This window comes from Bradysia coprophila, assembly GCF_014529535.1.
Source record: "Bradysia coprophila strain Holo2 chromosome X unlocalized genomic scaffold, BU_Bcop_v1 contig_26, whole genome shotgun sequence".
Classification (NCBI taxonomy): domain Eukaryota; kingdom Metazoa; phylum Arthropoda; class Insecta; order Diptera; family Sciaridae; genus Bradysia; species Bradysia coprophila.
The window spans coordinates 3,352,365-3,373,135 of NW_023503313.1; the positions used below are offsets into that span (position 1 = coordinate 3,352,365).

At 33.8% G+C, this 20,771-nt stretch overlaps 1 protein-coding gene across 1 annotated transcript; it reads right to left on the reverse strand.

Annotated features, from left to right (window-relative positions):
- Positions 1-1,109: 1,109 nt before the first annotated feature.
- LOC119069224 (transcription factor cwo) lies at positions 1,110-19,374 on the reverse strand. Its single transcript, XM_037173250.1, has 4 exons — positions 17,808-19,374; positions 8,890-9,010; positions 4,186-4,495; positions 1,110-4,122 (listed from the first exon to the last, which is right to left on the reverse strand). The coding sequence occupies exons 1-4, from the start codon at positions 17,861-17,863 to the stop codon at positions 3,242-3,244; spliced, it is 1,368 nt and encodes a 455-aa protein (XP_037029145.1). The 5' UTR covers positions 17,864-19,374; the 3' UTR covers positions 1,110-3,241.
- Positions 19,375-20,771: the final 1,397 nt, after the last annotated feature.

The following is a 20,771-nucleotide window of genomic DNA, read 5'->3' on the forward strand; positions in this document are numbered from 1 at the left end:
TCTCGTCTGTTGAAAGAATCTGGTACTTGCACTCATGTTCGACGTTCTTGCAAGTGGGAAAGTCAATACAAAGCATAAATTGGTCCTAAACATTTTATTACCCCAAATTTATTGGCGAAAAATAAAAATGTTCTCCCAAAATTGGAAACTCCATTATGTTCTCCCAGCATTGCTGGAATCATACGTGGTCAAATTTCTATAACATTTCATTCGGATCAATTTTTGATACAGTCAGAAGCAGTGAAATTTCAGCATGAGCTTGCTTCAACTGTTTTTCAGCTGATGCCCACAAAGAATTTAAAAAAAAATCTTAAACAAGCCGAAAAGTCCAATAATTAATGATTTCTTTTTAAAAAGAATTTTAGGAACTGTCTGAATTTTTATGTTTAATAATTTCGGAAAACAAGTCCTGACTCTCTCATTTTTAGCTACATTTAATTGTTTAGAACTTTATGAGCACCCAATTACATTGCGGATACTATTTTGCGATTTAAATTTTAAAACACAATAATTTTAAGTTTTAAAAATAAAGATTTATTTAATCATTATATCTTCTTATCACAGACTTTCCTTAATTAAAAGTTTTTTTTAAAGTTTTTATTATTTTTGGAAAGCAACAATTTTTTTTAATGAAATCTTAATTTTAAAAATATGCAGCCAACAAAGAACAAAAATCGATTTTCTTTTTGAAAAGTACATTTTATTGGTTTTACTTCCTGAGGTTATATAACTGTATTTTTTATGTAGATGTGAAATATTATTACAACAAAACGAAAAAATGATCAAAAAAAGTCTCAAAAAATTATTATTTTTTATGCTACATCGTCTACAACCGTACTTTTCATAATTCATGCTCTTCTTTCGACGCCCTTTGCATGTATAAAATCAATAAAATAACTTTGAATAAAAAAAGGTACGTTTTCGCGTGATTATTGACCTCGGCTTCACCTCGGATCAACGAAATTCACACGAAAACTCGACTTTTAATCTTTTTATCGCTTGTTGTGTAACAGTCATTTGAGTAACACGGGAAAAAAGTTGAATAGTCGAATTTTCGCGTGAACTTTATTGATCCGAGGCAAAGCCAAGGTCAATAACCACGAGACATACGTTCGAGTTACGTACAATATTTTACATGCTGTGGGTACCGAAAAAAATGCTTCATTTATGAAATGAACGGTTTTCGGTGCAGTGCAGAAGCAATTTATATGACTAATGCATGCTACGTGCATCGAAAACCGTACTTTTCTTAAGCACTTCTTAAAACACTCTTACCATACTTTTACATTAATCGGAATAACAATTTGAAAAGAGCCGTTTTCATGCGTTTTTAATGCACACGAAAACAGAACTTTTTAATCGTTTTTTTTAAATTCCTAAATATGTAAATGGCTAACTTTGGATTCACAGATTTTAATCAAGGAAGTGTTCGTCTTCTCCTTATTATTATAATGCTTTGCCAAAGCAGTACAAGCTATACTGTGATGATTAGCAAAAAGTATGATTTTTTTATTGAGATTTTTCTTTGTCGATATATTTCACAATTACTTACATTCAATGTAGAACAAAAATTATCAATTTTGCATTCAAACTTTATTCATTGCGATGGATTAACATAGAAAAATGGCAGTTAATTATATCGGTATACATTCAGGTTTTATAATTATTTATTTGGTTGCAAATGAAAAATTAATTTAAAATTTTAACTTAATTTATTGGTTTGGCAAAAAAAAGGATTATTTCCGCCGATGATACAAACACACAAACAAAACACTTTTCACGACTCCGGATTCAAAAATGGATTGCCCAAATTTTGAGTTGCTTGGATTGAAAATTTAGATTAAATGGAAAAATGGAAATGCATACCAGTACAAAATTGATGTTTTAAATGACATCATACGTGTGAGTTGGAGAATTTCATTCGTAAACACAAATTAAACAAAACAAATGGACGAAATTTGAAATCCGTTTAAAGCATCAAGGTTAAGCGAGAACAATCGAATCGAGTTATCAATTATCATTATCTGAGAACTGATATGTGGTTGGCAAAATTCGCGGAATTCACGAAAGTGAACTGTGCAAATCAGCGATTATTATTGGTCGGAATAAGCTTAAGCATTAACAGCTAACATTTCATTTTAAAAAACAATTATCTAAGAATTGTGATCTTTGCTTTGTGGCTTTGATTCTCTTTCAATTTTTTTATTGAAAAATCGTTCCTTAAGCTGTACCCCCTTTGCGATGTGGTTGTAACGACAATATTCAGGTGTGCCATTTTTTATCAACAACCAAAAATTGATGAGAAAATGAATTTCGTTTTTTTTTATCTGGTCTGTCGTGCGGCTCAAAATATTTCCGATAAGGATAAGAAATGGGTCCTCTATAAAAGTGGCCAAAAATATACTGTGACTTGCAGTAATTTCCAGATATATCCAACTATTCATTACGTGTTAATGCGTTGATAGATCATAGACCATCACAACAAAGTAGTGCGTTCTGTTTCTAAATTAAATCGCATATCAAACAAAATTTCATCGGTTTTTCTTAACGGTCTGTGCTGTTCTTCAACACATTCTTAGCATAGAGTTCTTGATACGTTCTTTTAGAATACTCTTATTAACAACCTCAGAACAAGTGCTTAGAATGTGTACATACATGTTTGACGTCGCAATGTCATTATAGCAATGACTTCAATTTTATTTCAAAATTCATTTACGACAATTCCACTAAGCAAAGTCCCAAAAAATGACGTGTGTGTATGTCTGGCGTTAGGTAAATAGTGCTGATGATTTGAATTATTTTTTTTCTTCTTCGACGTTATTTGAATAATTTGTTTTTCTGTCGTTAATGAGATACATTTCATATTGATATATACCACATACAATCCAGTCACTCCAGTCTAGTCAATTTTTTTTCGATCCCCGTAACACTTCACTAACAAACTGTTTAGGAAAATTGCATGAGCTTCGAACGAAACAATTGAATGAATGGAAAACAATGAAACCATTTCGTAATTTAGAAAACGTAAAATTTTTCTTTTTCTTTGAACTACCCCTACTATATATACCATCACCGCAATATAATATTTAGATTGAAATGCTAGAATCTGAGCACAATTTACAAAAAAAAACCCAAAAAACTATAACTGAACGTTAACAGCATAGAACTTAATAATTAGATAAAAGAAAAAAGATTTTAACAATAAAATTTAAATCATCCCCTATCCCGTTGTCTGTTCCACCTACCATCCATTGCTAATGTTATCAAGTTTATGTCTTGACTGACTAGAAATTGGCTTCGATCGGGCATACGCAAAATTTACGTTTATATTAATGGCATGCAATGGCGGCATTTGTCCGGCTTGTTTGTCGAACAAATCACTTCCGCTTAAATATGGCAATAGCGACTCGTAGTCAACATTCAATGGTACATAATATCGACCTTGTGCATGTAATGCAAATATTGGTACGGTGGACGAATGTAGGTTGCTATTCAAGCCGCACGGTTTGGAAAATATCGGATATGCATTACAATGCACCTCGTTTTTGAATTCGGTAATGCCATTTGTGGATGGTTTTTCGTCACAGCTGCTGCTTTCCATGAAATCAAGGCACATTTTCTTTTTGCATGGCGCGTCGCTGGGACTTTTGTTACCACATTCATTAATGACCGACACCTCATGATCGTCCAAGTGATTGAGGTCTTGGGAAAACCGTTGCTGAATGTAATTCTTAAACTTATAGCTATTACTGTTGTGCTCATTTTCGTGATGCGATGATTCCGATAATTTTCTCATGCGTGCAGTGCGGGCACCATCATGTGGCGTATTCTCCAAATGAACCGACGACGCTCTGGAAGAATCAAAATCGTGATTGCTAGTTGTGTCCAAATGAACCAGCGGAGCTGTAGATGTAATGACTGGTGCCTGTTGTGGCTGACCCCGTAAACTGAGATCTTTTATGTCATTATGATCGTTACTGTTGCTGTGCTCCATATCAGTAGTACTCAGCATATCATGGAGTTGATTTAGCGGAGCTATTGGATGATAACCATGAATCGGTGGTGAACCACTGGAAGCACTTATCGAATCAATGTTATTACTTCGAACCTTGTAACAGTCGCCTGGAGATGAAAAAAAAAATTGAAAATACTGAACTGTTCAGCAAAACGGTTGTGTCGACGTACCTTTGATAACCTCTTTAAGATGATCGATTAATTGGTAACAAATGTCTCTGTGTCCGTTATACAGAAAATTCGCTGCTTGCTTCAAGCACTCATCGTAACCCATTTTGTAGACGTTCTCCTTGTGCATGTACTCAGCATTTTGAAGCTGTTTCATGTACCTTATCGACATTTCAATAATTTCCGTCTTTTCAATTCGACCGCGACCCTTTCGCTGGTACTGCGGCGGAATGAGTCGCGAAAGATCGGCCAAACATGAATTCATACGATCTCGACGCCTCTTCTCGATGATACGGTGAGATAATGGATCTTGCTGAAATTAAGCAAATAAATAAATATTTAGCCGGAGATTGTTTTAAGTAAATATCCATAGAAGCGATATCAGTTACACGTTTATAATTAGATCGGTTTTTTTTATAGCGCAACACGTTAAAACAACCTGAAGGTGAACGTTTTTTCGGAACAATAAAATTATGAAAGATACCATATCTAACCGCTTGATATTCTGTATTTTGAAACCATTTCTTTTTCATATTGTTCGGTGCTTTGTTGTGGAAAAGTAAAATGGTAACGTCTGATTCATCGTCTTCTACATAATCTATAAATAGGAATTAGAAAAAGCTCATTGCTTATTTTTGTCATCGCTGTCGGTAATAGATGACATAACCGTTTTAAAAAAAGATTAGGCTTTACCCTGCAATTACCCTGCTACTTTATATGGAACAATTTCTGGCCATTTGTCAATTTTCGAGTGGATATTTCATAGTCACGCCAGAATGGGTCATTTTCGGTTATACCTCACAATCCGAGGTTTTGGAATCAAAGCCTCGGATCGTGAGGTATAACCGAAAATATCCCATTCTGACGTGACCATTTACCACCCTTGAAAGTCTCTAAAATCTTGGCTTGGCCTCTGTTCAATTCGTTGACGAAAAATCTAACTATTTCATGACTGAGTGACGAAAAGCATGTAACTCGGTGAGACCGTCACATATTATCATCTAACTGGTTACTATATCTTCCCTGATATCTTGATTCCGGTTTCTGTTACTTTTTATTACTTCATCCTAAATCTTTGAGACGATAATTCGTGTTTGCATGACACAAAATAGGTCATTTTTACACAGTTTAGAACACGTAATTTAGAAACAAGTGGGTCTACGTCCCAGTTCAATAATCTTTTTCAATCTCAAGTTTTTTTGGCTTGTAAAAATAGAAAAGAAGGGCAGCACGGCAGAGTAAACTAAACCAGGCGGGAGCGCTTGATTTCACTAGAGACTGAAGTAGCCTTTGTGTTTTGCGAATAAAAAATTTCAATTTATGTTAGTGTTCATTCGAGCTCATTTTCAGTGTAGGTCCCTTATTTGACGTTTCAAAAATGAACTGCTACTACCTGGTTTATTTTACTCTGCCGTGAGGGCAGTGGACAGCTGTGACTAGTTTGGTCCTATATATATAGCAAGGAGTATTTTGAAACAACCGAAGTAATAGATTATTGTATCAATCTAAAATCGATCGAAATATTTCGGTCATTAAATGCGGGTTTCATTGACCGTAGTCTCTACAAATTTTACTCTATTTGTCGATTGTCTGTTAAGAAAGATGTAAGAGGGATTCTTTTGAAAAACAGCCTACGGAAATCGGACGCATTTTCCAGTGGACTTTTTTATATGTGCCTAGAAAGGATTTCGACCTTAGAACCCAAAACCACTTTCAAAAAAATTCTTCGAAGCTTTTGTGACTGGTGAAATGTGATCAAAAACCGAAAACTTGCACTTTTCTTACCAAAATTTCTCCGGGTACACGAGTCGTACAGGGTCGTGTGGGGTGTCATTAGAAAGGTAATCACATGTACTATTGAGCCGACTAGAGACTCATTGGTTTTAAAATTAATCCACACTGAAATATGTGCAGTTGAAGTTTTCAACAGAAAACTTGCACTTTTCTTACCAATATTTCTCCAGTTACACGACCTGTACATGGTGGTGTGGGGTATCATTTGAAAGGTAATTTTATGTGCTTTTGGGCCAAATAGGGTCTTATGGGGGTTTGAAAGCATCTACGATGAAATATGAGAAGTTGAAATGTTTAAGTGCCCATATTTCATCGCATATGCATCCAAACCCCATAAGACCCTATTCGGCCCAAAAGCACATAAAATTACCTTTCAAATGATACCCCACACCACCATGTACGCCTCGTGTAACTAGAGAAATATTGGTAAGAAAAGTGCAAGTTTTCTGTTGAAAACTTCAACTGCACATATTTCAGTGTGGATTAATTTTAAACCCAATGAGTCTCTATTCGGCTCAATAGTACATGTGATTACCTTTCTAATGACACCCCACACGACCCTGTACGGCTCGTGTACCTGGAGAAATTTTGGTAAGAAAAGTGTAAATTTTCGGCTTTCGATCACCTTTCACCAGCCATAAAAGCTTCGAAGAATTTTTTTGAGAGTGGTTTTGGCTTCTAGTGTCGAAGTCCTTTCTAGGTACCTATAAAAAGTTCCACTAGAAAACACGCCCGATTTCGGTAGGCTGTTTTTCAAAAGAATCCCTCGTAACAGATTCTCCGCTTGTAATGTAAAGAATATAAAAGGTGACCTTAAAGGTCTAATTCGAATCTACTTCTAATTTTGTCGTTGAGAATATTCTTCGAATAAAAAATCAAAATCGAAAATTCAAAATCACAACAACATACAATTGCATGTAATAGACCATTTCCTATCACCATCATTATTTATACATTGGTGTTGAGCTGATATGCCTTAGATAAGCAATTCAATTTTCCAATCGCGTTTCTGCCACGTGATATCACTTTTGTCACATTTTAAAGTAGTTTAAAATGTCGTTCGAGCAGTTTTGTCATTATACAAATTATCAAGTTTCAAAGATGAAACTTTTTTTTCCTCTGTATTATTTATCAGCTCCAGCCAGCCATATTTTTCTTATTCAAATATTGTACATGTAATAATATAATAACTAGCATAATGTCGTATTGTAGACACATTGATTTTGAAAAATCGCTAAATACAAAATAAAATTGGATGGTACTGGGTACGCGACCAGCTATTAAAATCGCTGTTTTATTGAAGTATGGGTGCGAAAAACGGCTATAAAACATATTTTCAAAAGAAGTAGGAGAACGAGAAGAAAAACCAGTTGTCATATTATTATGCTTATTAGCGCCTCAATTTTATTTTTTACCATAGTTGTGCGTAAATTGAATCAATAAGATCATTAAAATTTGGTCGCACCAGCTGAATAATTACTGATTAATATTGATGATGTCAATGTTATCTCAACCCATCAATGCAAAATTAGGTTTTCTAACTTCTATGTACGTAAGAGTCGAATGGTATAACGCATGGTGTGGCGTTAACATCACCGGCGTGTTAATGAATTTTCGTTTTGAAGTGCTTCGAACAACACATCGTGATGGAACACTTTGGAACGTTTCAGTTGTTGAAATACGTTATTTGAACGTTCTATGCTTACAAACATTTGATTACTGTAGTGTACAATGTTAAATGGCAACTACAAAACCCCACCCGCCGGCAAGGATTGTTTTGCAAACTAATTTTAATTTTATTGGTCTTGGGCTTGTGAAACCAAAAAAAAACTATTTTTACTGATCATACTAAGAATCTTAGCTCTAAAGCTGATAACCCGGAGCAAAAACCGTTAAGTTTGAAAAAGCAGTCAAAGTCAAATCTCATGAGTAACAAATTTTCACTATTTCACTGTAGCCGTTACGAGTAAACATGGGTGAATTGGAGTAAATACCGGAATAGAATGGGGTTAAAACTGATTTTAATACACAAGTAAAAACAGTTGAATTTAGTCCACTTACACTTGTCCTGCTATTATCGTTAATTCAGATTATAGACTGTGTCTCTAAGTAGACATAAGTGTAGGTCTATTAGAATCTATTAGAATACAATATCTTCTGTTCCAGTACATGTATTCGTGAAAATATTCTCGTGAATTTTCGTACATTTTCCGAGAATGTCGACAAGCCATGCAACTTCACTCATTCATTTATCTTGACGTTCACAAGCCCGTATTCAAGTCGTATTTATCCGTATTTACTCTGCGTCTTTGTGATAAAATGTCACACTAATCCGGGTCATTTCACCCAGCCTATTCAAGATCATACAGGTGTGTATATGGACATTAAAAGTTCTCGGATAGTCATTGCGAAGCATACAGTCTTTAAACGTGATCGAAAATGTACCGACCGGGGTCTACTCAGACGTTTCAATTGAAATCATTTTAAACCAATCGCATGAGTGAAAATTTGCTACTCTAAATAAGTAAATAGTAGATAAGCTACGTTTACGGTTCCAGACATGTCTTTCCGATCTTCACAAACACTATCGTGTTTACATTGTTTGAACATGCAAATAGAGTAACATTAATTTCGTCTAACAAACGTATAGCATGCAGACGACAAGCACACATTTTTGAAGAAAAAAAAAACCTATAAATTAAGTGAGAAATTAAAATATTTTATCTGAAGCAAACAAAAGACGACGAATTAATTTTACATGCAGCAGAAAATTTACTATTTCAGCCAATCAAATTATACGGTGATGTCGACCAAAATATTCCGGTGTAAGCGAGACAAAACAGGTAAAATTTTAACGATTGTGTTTAGCAGATGGAAAATTCGACAAAAAAAATAATTAAAAAAGCAAATTACCCTTGAAGATTTTCCACGTCGACCCGAAGCGAAGTTCTCATCGTCCTCGCTGTAAGCAGCCGATGTCGAAAAATTGAGTCCATTTTCGTTGCAATAACCGAAACCGGATATTGCAGTGTCACTGAAAAAGGAGAACAGAAAGAAAAACCATTAGATCCATAGGAAAATAGACTTCCGTGACAAAATCTTAATTTTAAAGACAAAAAATGGATATCATTCTTCATTTGATTGGATTTGATTACTAACATAATATTCAGAATTCAGACTTCGTAAGACACTTCTCTCATACTTAACTTTATAAACTTTAGATATTTATACCTCAATGTAAGAGACTAGGAAACACTACCAACACCTTTACATATCTACTTTCGTCATACGAATTTTGATGTTGCAAAAAAAGAGAATAGGAAACAGAAACGATTAATTCTTTCGTATTCAGATTTTAAGAAACTCTAGCGCATTCTTTAACATATAATTTTCAGCGAATGATTAACATCTCAGGTAATGTATTTGTGGAAACGTGACCATCAAAATTTTTGAATAAAAACACACAAAGAGGTTTCAATCACGTGTCACTGCCATATCTCACTTAGCAACAGCTCGTGAATCAACCACACATTGATTTCGTCTTTTCTAAAATTGGCAAAAATGAAATGTGTTCGTAGATTACGTGTTTATTTAATACATTTTTGTGTACCTTTTTAAAGAGCAATTAGTATGGCAGTTTTATCTGTAAGTAAATTTTTTTTATTTTTGCTGATTACAATTTCAAGAACGTATTTGCACGACTGCGAAATATGTTCGTTAGTTTTATATGCTCACTTGTGCAAAAGATACATTATACCAATAATGAAAATAGTAATGGAATGATACATAACACATATAATAAACACGTATTCGTAAACATCGTACACGTATAACTGAAAAAAAAGAAGAAAATGTCACGAGCCTTGATAATGATTAGAAGGTCACTTTCCCCCAAAGTCTCCTCTTCCCGGACGCTCAGTTCAGTTCAATCTTATCGTTCATTGTAATGCGTTAACTTGTTTCTCTCAGAAAAGATAAGTTTTTGAGTAAATAAAATGATTGAAAATCATGCTTTTCCTTAAATGTAAATGCGAGTATTTATAAAATGAAACGACTCGTGCGATTTTCTAGTCCTGTACGAATTACTGGGGCCTATTCGGTTTAATGTGCCGTTTCTAACACTTGGATTTGCAAGGCGGAGAGTAAAGACAAAGCGTTTTTTCTATCACAGATGCGACGTGCATATAAATCAAGTAAATTTAAGCCAATTTGCTAAATACTTGTTCGTTTGGCAGGTAAATGAGGGCACAAAAATGATTTTATTTTGGATCGAATTCTCTTTAAATTTTTAGATTACATCTTTATCTCGTTAAATATTTTAGATAGACAAATGGTTCCAATGCAGAAGTGACAGAGTTTCATCGTACAAAACGATTATTAAGCGACAATAAATGGACAATTGATTGGAGAGTGACTCATTTTTGGCTTTCTAGCTAGAGATGAGCGGGCCGCCCGAAATACATCGGCCCGACCCGACCCGACCCGGCCCGATCGGGTTCGGGTCCGGGTTTTGAAAATTCATTCGGGCCGGGTCGGGTCGGGCTTTGAAAACAAAAATTCGGGCCGGCCCGACTTAGAAATACAAATTTAAAGTAGGCCAATAAAAGCCTATAAAGCATGAAACACTAACTTATTTTATTATTTTACTTCGCGTATAAGATTATTGCAAAGCTTTTATGCGTAGAAAATGATTTTTCATTAAATTTCTTATAGTAAAAAAAAGTCGGGTCACGTCGGGCCGATGATTTTTTCGGGTCGGGTTGGGTCGGGCCGCGAAGAGAAAAGTCTCGGGTCGGGTCGGGCTCGGGTTCAAAAAATTGGATCGGGCCGGGTCGGGTCGGGTATTGAAAAAACGTCGGCCCGCTCATCTCTATTTCTAGCTTTATATCACAAAGTTTAATTTGTGCACCTGGTACAGGCTTTATGCACAATCTCTACGATAACACGTTTGCTTTATTTTTACAACAGTGGTGAAGGTTTCGCACTAGGTTCCCGTACACACTAGTATAGGTGCGGGGCTAACGTAGCAGCGATCTGCTACGTTCTTAACTGGTCTTTCGGATTTTTTTTTCAATCGAAATCGTTTCAATGCGTTGTCTTCTGACAACATTTTGGATGAGCCATTCGAACGTTTCGGTATGAGTGTGCATGTTATTAGACCATTCTATATAAAATGATTTTGAGGTGATATGTACAAATTTACGTATTTATCAATGTGTATTGGAGTCTTTCCGTTAGCGTGAACAATGCTCGCTTATATATCTATGAAAAATGAATCAGAACTCTGAACTAAGACAATCTAAGAGCCTTAGCATTACCATTCATTTAAATACCTATGCTCGTTTATGCATAAACGATAGAGGCGGAGAAAAAAACTGCATAACGAATAGTCGTTTATCGTTTCAAGCTTAACAGTAGATCGAAAATAGGAACTTTATTAAATTGGTGACGGAAAGTGACTCTGTCCCCAAAGCGTTAGTCAATTCGACAATCAGACCTAAATCCTTGAATGACAGAATAATCGCATAATGTGATAATTATTCCATCTACTGCATTTAATTAAATTAAAAACCAAAAAAACTCGAATTGCTTTACGTATGTGGGATATAAAGGTAACTGCACAAAATGGGAGTAACTGGTGTAAAGGAAACCGTCAACGAAGTGTGTCAACATGTCGGTCCGGTAAGGCGAAAGAATCATCGCAAAACGCCAACCATTTTGGTATTATATTCTTGCAGTAATTGTAATTTTTACGGTTATATGAATGGGTGTGGAAAATTCTAAACGGCTGATTTATCAAAATCTATGGAAATAATCGATTAAAGTTGATTGTATCCACTTCAAATGTGTATGTTGTTTATCAGCTTGCGCTCCTGATAGTATTAATTCACTTTTAGTGATATCTTCATATCAATCAATTTAACATTTACGATACATGAACATCACGTGCAATTCAAAATATCCGCAAAAGGTAAAACTTTTTTTTACATTGAAACCGAATAATTGTATAGTATTAACTTACCAGTAGGTATATGAATATGTGGGGAGAGAGAGAGAGAGGAGTAAAAAAACAGCTTAAAAATGTATAACGGCGGTTATATACTACACCAAAGTCGAATTATAATATATGAGTCGATGTTAGTGTTGTATGTTTTTGATATAAACACAAAATTGGCGCATGTTGTTGAACGTGTATATTTAAATTCAGTTGAAACAAGAACGTGTTATTTTATCGCCAGAGTTGTGTTGCCAAAAAAATATAGAATTAAATAGTCCATATGATTCTTATAGACGAGGTGTTTCATCTAAATATAAATTAGAAAAGGATAAAGATGGTTGGAATAAACCGTTTTGACTGCAATTTTTCTCTATATTCTTTCAAGATTCTATTTCAGCTTTAATATTTTAAGCGTTCATAATACTAGCCATAAGAGAAAAACATAACGTCTCTGTCAAAAAAAAAATTACATTCACGCCGTGAAATATTGTCCCAAATTCGTACTTTGTCCCTTATAAAGAATAAAAAAAATTCCGGTTCCATTAAAAAAATTGATTTTTAGATTTTTTTCCCTTTCATCAGTTCTGTTTATTTAATTTCTTCAGAATAATCTTAACTTTTCCAAGCTATTATCGTAAGCGACACGTTGAAGACAATGCAGTGTAAACATTATTCACTCTTTACATTTACACTGAGGAGTGCTTACCAGGAAACACAGACAGTAAATACATTTGAACAATAATATATCTTGAGACGCTCATTCATGTATTGGATTCAGTGTGTTGTTATGCAGATTTTATGAAAGCAATCGTATACGGTGTAACGATCGTCGCGCAAACAATGCAAAAGATGCCCTTGATGAGAAAAATAGCATTGTTCAGAGAGTTGGTTGACAAAAAAAAAGTAAAGTGCTTCCTTTTCAGGTGAAAATGGAGTTGATCCCTTGAATGCATTTGGTTTCTGTTTGTTTGTTTTTTTTTGGTTGTTTTTACCGTATTTTATTAATGAAAGAGACTCCTGTGTCTATTTTAAAATTAGCTGAAATTTACTTTTCTTTCGACAACATTAATAAATAGCCGAACCTATAAATCAAGATCTGGTATAGTTATAACAGTTCGATTTCGTGGTGAAAACGTGACTTAAAAATAAATTACGTAAAAGTAAAAAAAAAATGTTTACAAATATAAATCAGCCTATTTAACATATACGTACACAGAAACTATATGCAGGATTTTTATTTGTATAGTATACTGGTTACACCAGTATACACTAACATGACTTATCTGCGAAGTTTTACCAAAGTTTTTTTTCTCTACTTTTTTAAATCGGACTTTTCTTTCGGATTTTTACATGAATTTTATTTTCGATCATTTTTTTTTCTCGTATATATATATATCGCAATTTTTATTTATAAACGTGCTGTAAGCATTTGCACGATTCAACTTGCTGTTAAAATACGTGTATGTTGTTTTGATTTTTTTCTTCATTCTTTAAAAAAGAAAGAAAAAAAAACTAAAAATAAATTTCTCGGTCAAATTTTGTAATACACACAAAAAATCGGAAAAATATTATTGTTGACTACGTTCACTTATCTTTGTTATTTTCCATTATTCCTACTTTTTATGCAAAATCTCTCCAGCTTCATAACCGAATAAAGACTTTAGAGTGGTTTGGTCAAGTTTTACATGTAAATTTTCTTTTACGATATATCGACATAGTTTAACAATCTCTGTCTGGAATCGTAATGACCGAATCCAAACGAGTCGCTGAAAAAAACAACAAACCAATTTAAAGTCCGACATTCATTTGTGATTCATGGAATGTTATACATCCATTAAACGTTAGATTACAAATGAATTTTACAGGAATAATCTCTTGTAATCGAATCGAATGTTCAAATGAAAAGCCTCGTTTTGCTTCTTTTTTTATCGCCAGAATTATGTCGTGACTGTTTGTCGTGTGATGGAGCGCTTAATTTCGAATACAGCCGTTTCCACACACCGACAAAACGCATACATACACATATAAACTGAGAAAATCAGCCGCTTGTACTGACTTTTAGCTGCTAATCAATATATATTTTTGGTTATCGTTTTTATAAAATATGGTTGGCTGACGACTTTTTGCGTATTTCGATTTAAATACATGAACACTCAACAACAATGATCGAATCGGCAAGTAATTTCAAGATTTTTATTTCAAGTCAACAAACATCACGTGTGAGTATTTATAATGAACGTATTGTCACCAACCGGGTGTTATGTGGTTACACATATATATAATGTATAAAAGCGCGTTCTACAACACTCCCACAAATTCAACAGTCTTTTATTGCAAAATGTTGATTTTAATTTTATTAAATTTTATGTGAATAACATGTTCAATAGATTATTATATTGCCGTCGAAAAATCGTCGCGAAAACTTGATCTTTTTCTTAATTGATGTTAATTTCACGTATGTCGTAGAACTATATATACGTTCGTTACAATCGAAATCAGAAAACTACTCATACCTGTTTAGGTATGTATAGAACGAACAAAGTTTTGTTAATTTAACTTGTCTGGACTGGACATTTATTGGATTGGAATTCGAACAAGTTGTTTGTCAAGTCTAATATTCGGTTTATTAACAAATGACATTGATCTTCATTTTCCACTATATGTCGAATAGCCGTAGACTAGATAGACGGTAACTAGACGATTTAAAGAAATGAATTTGACCGAAATCAACGAAATCAAAATGAGTTGACGAATCTGTGTTGAATTTTACAGATTACCCACATCTGAAAGCATCTATAGTCAATGTCCACAGCAAAAGTGCAGAGCACAATAAATGCCGTTCTTGTAAAAGCATTTTAAAAAAAAATCATTTTCACCACCAGGCATCACTGTGATTTTATTAAAGTGTTTTTCGACGCTGAAATTACACTTGTTATCTGAACTTATAGGCCAGAATTGAAATGTTTCTAATATGCTCATGCTGTCTGTGTAGATTGTACATAATATACGTGTACGTCGTTCATTCTGTTGTATTGATGTGAGCAAATATTTGAACATATTCGGAACATGTAGAGGAAAATAATTTCAGTGGAGCATTAAACTTATCATGGATTTTAAACTGACGAACGACTACGATGATATTTGTTCATTTGAAGTGTTGTGTGCCTAATTTACTTTGAACGGAAAAAACGATAGACAAAACAATCTTTTTTATGTAAACTAATTGTTTAATCTCTACAAGGTAATAATTGGAATATATTTCTGAAATTTGTTTTTTTTTTACAATCCAAGCAAGACTCTCCGTGTATCGAAGATTCGTCTTTGTACTTCGACATATGTGGTCTGGTGCTGCTGATTTCAGATTCCGAAAATTTTCCAAGAACCGACGCTGTTATAAGTCTACGATTCTTGTTATTCAAATAATGTCTGTGAAATGTCTCAAATAAAACTAGAAACAGGTTTGATCTTGACCTTCTATAACTGAAAAATTGGAAACACAGGTTGATGCATAAAAATTCGTGAAACGAATTTGGAACGTTGGATGAGTGGAACAGGTCCTTTCCACGTCCTATCGTCTACTTTTCAGAGAATTTCTCCGATTCTTTCGAAACTCAGTAATTTTTTTCCCTCTCAACTGTAATATCCCGGAAATATTTCCGATTTGAATAATCAATTGAATAACCTTGAGCAACTGAAAATAGTAATAAACCGAGAAGACTCTGTTGTAAAAAACATCATAGTTAGCGAAACCTCAGTTCGTAACTCACGAAGGCATAGTTGTCACACTGTATAGGGAAGCAAAGATCTGTAACAGGTTGCATTAAAAATTGCTGCAGCGCAAATGAAACATTCGGTGCTGGTTGTAGTTTGCCATAAAAGGATGACACAAGGCTGCAGATTATCTTTTAAGTTCTATAATTCAATCCAATAGTTCTACTATACTGTGCTGCCACGGTTTTTAACCTTCTCTTGCATGGTCTGATGCAGACACAATCATTGTTTTTTCATATTATATCAAAAATGATTAGAGAAATCGTTGTACGTACATTCGATATCGATTGCATCCAATAAAAATGTTCTCGATAAAAATGATCATTTTACATCATTGTAATTAATGTTTCTCTTCATTTAATCAAAACCTATGTGTGCAACACATCTAAATTATTTCAATTAATTTTTATTTAAATAAACGAACACACTTTAATAAGAAGCACGTCACAGAAAAACATCAGATCGCATACAGAGATGAAAAGACAGATCGAATTTATTTAATTTTTTTTTATTATTATTAAACTGCTCGCTGAAATGGAATTCTAATTTCGTAATTGATCAAGCAACGTGTGGAAAAACGTGTGACACATTACGTGTTTGTATATATATGAAACATGAAAAACTTTTTACTGTGCAAAAGCGACAAGCGTTTACCAGTTTTCCTATTCTCTATTGCACCATGCATTAAACGTGAAATTTCAATTGACCTGATTAACGATTGTACTGAAATGTGATGTACTTCTATACCCACCGTTCCTTGCACAGTAGATTTGAATAGCTTCGCTTTATCGTTTGTAAACGTTTTTGGTCGAAACTCTGTTGTAGAACACTTTGGTGCAATCGGACGTCAGTGCAGTCTAATATTGCAATTGATTACCTACGCCACGCATATACATTTAATTTAAATTGTATAAAAAGATCATAAATATTGTACGAATCAATGATTTCGCCCAAGGAAAAATGGGTATGCTGGCTGCTTATCGATTATATTTCTCTGTTTTTATGCAGTCCATACACAAAGTTCGACGCTTTAAATATACTTTTCTATGCATTTTTCGTAACATCTTATTAAATTCTATGTTATGGTTGAATATAAACCGCAATGAATTAGCATTACAGGAATTTAAGCATTGTTCAAGGAAATATTGTCATAAAATAAAATTTAAACAAAAAAGTGGTTTGATGCATGCATTTGTGCGTGTGAAAGGTTCACAAAAATTGTCACCACACTAAAATAAAACTGGTAACCGAAAAGGTTCTGTGTGTTCGGTATACGTATAGTCTTACAGTTTCCACATGAAGTAACAATGAGACACGCAATCCATGGTATTCGTGGACAAACATAAATTTTGTTGTCTTGCGGCCAGGAAATGCGTCATTACTGTCTTGCTGAAAACCGGTTTTTCGCATTTTCTGCTCACAAGACAGCAAAGTACCGTACTGTCTTGCTGGAATTTTTTTTTAGGCGTGTGGGATGCATTCCTCGCCTTTGGTTTAAAATACAACCTCTCCACATCCCTCTACAAAAAATGTCCCAGCAAGACAGCTTTAATTAGTGGATGCGTGAATTCAATTATTTGATTGGCGAATTGGCCATATACGACATTTTCTTAAATACGAAATAGATGTGTGAATCACTTTCAAGGATCGGTAAACGGAAACAATTCGATAAGTCTAAAAAAGCCTGAGGTTTTTGTAGCGTAGCTTTCCGACTTATTCAGATTTAGTGAGAGAAGCCGACACTTAACTTTGATTACAGCTGTTAGATTTCCGGCAATTAGATAACCGGAACGAAATCACTGCATTTCAAAAACATTAGTAATGTTCAATAATGGCGTCAGTGTAGTTGGTAACGATTCATACTGATTTTTTTTCACACTTTTCGTACAACAACAAAAGACTTAAAGTCAGTAAATACCATCGAGTGAAACACGCTAAATGATTTACGTTATCTCCATTCACGAACCAAACATTATATATTGAAAATATATGTTTTACCATGAGTCATGGCAATGTCCATTTAACCAAAGTTTATTTTTAAAAAAAACATTTTTTGGCTTACCTCTCATATTTAACTGAATGAGGAGCGTGTCCGTTGGGTTCCCAAAACGGTTCCATAATTTAATTTGAAATCGAAATCAAATGAAATATAGCGACCGACCAGAAAATTTGAAAGCACTTGATGTAGCTTGTGATCTCCTTTCCAGACACCGTTCAAAAATGAAACGTTCCGTAGAGCTGGTTGTCAAATTTCCTCTTTGAGACAAATGAAAACGGCCAATGTCCAAACGAAACTAACTCTTTTCACTTTGATGTTTACCTTTAATTGGCAAATTAGATGTCGAGCGACTCACGAATTTTTGGTTTTAATTTTTTCTTTAATTTTTTTTTTGTTTTAATCAGAATTTTTTGTTTAGTTAAATTTTGTTTGTTTAAATTTTTCTCGATCCTTTAAAATTTTCTGTATAACGCTGCCCCTCAAATCGTACACTTTTGGTATAGAGTTCCCAATAAAATATTCCAAACGGAACAGTAATGTGTGTAACGAGGTTTTCGAAAAAATAACACAACACGATTTTGATAGTACACTATTGATTTACACATTAAATTTGATGAAAAACTGGTCTGGTAATTCACAAAAATAATTGAAATTTCTTAACTTGTTTTCTACTTTTAATTTCCTATGTACTTATTTCACTTTTTATTTAATAATGTATTTCATATTCGAATTTACATAAAACTTGGACATAGATATGGATTTATTGTTTTACTTGATCACACACGAAACGGGAAATGTTTTCTTTTTAAGTTCTCTTTTTTCTTCTTTTTCGTTTCTCGATACAACTTGGAATCTCGTCGACGGAGATTGACTTTTATATTTTTCTGTCAAAGTTTAACTTTATTTTTTTTGTTTCTTCACTTCGTCTATATAAATCCACCTGTTGGTTTCGCACAATTTTTATTTTTAAAAAGCTTTTTATACACACGTCATTTGCTCGTTGGCTATCGCAAAGTAGCGTGTTCGGTTGTATATATATATATATATATATTTCGTTTTATATGTAAATGCCAATAAATACAGACTTTTGATTAAAATGAATGCCAGACAAATATATTTCAGCTTCTTTATGATTTCAAATGATGGAAAATTCCACCGATTACAACCGAAAAATAGTTGTTTCGAATGTTGCAAGACAAATGAAATCGGAAAGTCACTCGGTAAAAACTAGTCTGTGCAAGAGGAATGTTTCTTTTTGTTGGTTATTATCACTTCCGTTTTTTTTTCTTCTATATTTTTGAAAATGATGTTTCAAAAAAAAAAATTTTGAACGAAACCTTTCGGTAAAAATACAATCTTGGCAACGTAATCACGATTTTTAGTGGTATTAAAAATAAAACTTATTCTCTCCGAACCAAAAACAAAAAAATAAAATAATAAAATTAAAGAAAAGAAATCAAATCCACTCAATTGAACACTCGGTGTGATGCGTCCATAAAACAAATATAATTTCTCAAGAAAGAAACGGCAATTACATTAATTTATATATTTGTTATTTGGTGTAACAAGCTGCTATCAAAACGACCTTTTAACTTTCTTCAACCAAGACTGACTGACTAAAAAAATAAAGTGACTGAAACGATGGAATTCAAAATAATATTTGAAATACACATAAGCGCGAAACTCATATATACACAAGCTAGTTTGCCAATACGAAGGAAAATTTTATCACTGAGAATATATACACACGTTATGAATAAACCCAGCACATCTACGGTTACGTATATAGTGTGTTTCAGATCAGTATATTATAATATAATATGTGCGCTTCGGTGTTCTTTTATAACTGAAGAAATCGAAATGAATCGGCGCTGATATACTTACACTATATATAAATAAGATAAGTGGTGTTAAAGTGAATGGGTGCTGAAATACAAACGTGATGAGCCGGTAAATGAGGTGGGTAATTCTTAGGTAAAGTACGATTTTACTGTGATAAAGGGATTCAACGTTACGTTTGTGTGTCGGTTAGAGTTTTATTTGTCCAATTTCAATGGCAGTTCGATTTGGTAACATTTTGCTGTTTTGTATTGTGATGATGGATAATTAGTTAGCTCTCGGCCATAAAATGATCGTTTCAGACCCCATTTCTATAATTATATTCTTGTACAAGGGCTCTTATAAGACATGACTTCAATGTGAGAAATCAAAAAAAAAAAAAAAACTTTGAAAACAACTGTGTACATATTAACAGAGAGATATTTTTTTTAAAGAAAATTATCTTTTTGACTTTACTAATCATCCGAAACCGCAACGGCGATTCACGACCGTTTTCGAAGTGCATTTAGTTTTATATGGTTTTCTTCACAATATAATGTGTTTACGTAAACTTAGGTACGTCCAATTTTTTAACACTCTGCCTCCTTCTCTAGGGACAGATGGAATTAATGGACTCGAGTTTGATAAACGAAAGAAATTTATTATCATTCGGCCACGTAACTATTCTGTAATTTTCTGAGGATTTTTTCGATTAGTTTTCGCATTGCTTGAGAAGGTCACAAAGATTATTGTGATGTCTTCACCAGACCCATTTTATTTTTTATCTTTTTTTTAGAAATTTTAGAATTTACTAGAAACCATCTCGCACATCACCGCCATCCGAGTTACATTTCTTAAGTTTTACTTCTTCGATCTACGAAATCTTTGCAATATTATCGACAAGCCAGCGATATGAAACCTTTACCCCTTTATGTTACAAATCAAACGATTATATGCTATCGAATATCGACTCCAGTTCAAAGTTAATTCTCGATAAAGTGATGCCAGAGCCAGAGGGGTGAACAAAGTGTTATGCGGCTGGATAAATACCGATTATAGGTTTAAATCCAAAAACAGTTTATTTCCTCATCACATCCACAACTGATCTTTCTCACTAAAGTCTGTTTCAACCGACAACGTAAAAATATATTTTTTTGTCAATTTTGCAGTCACTGACAGCACGACACAGATGCTCAACGAATGCGTCAG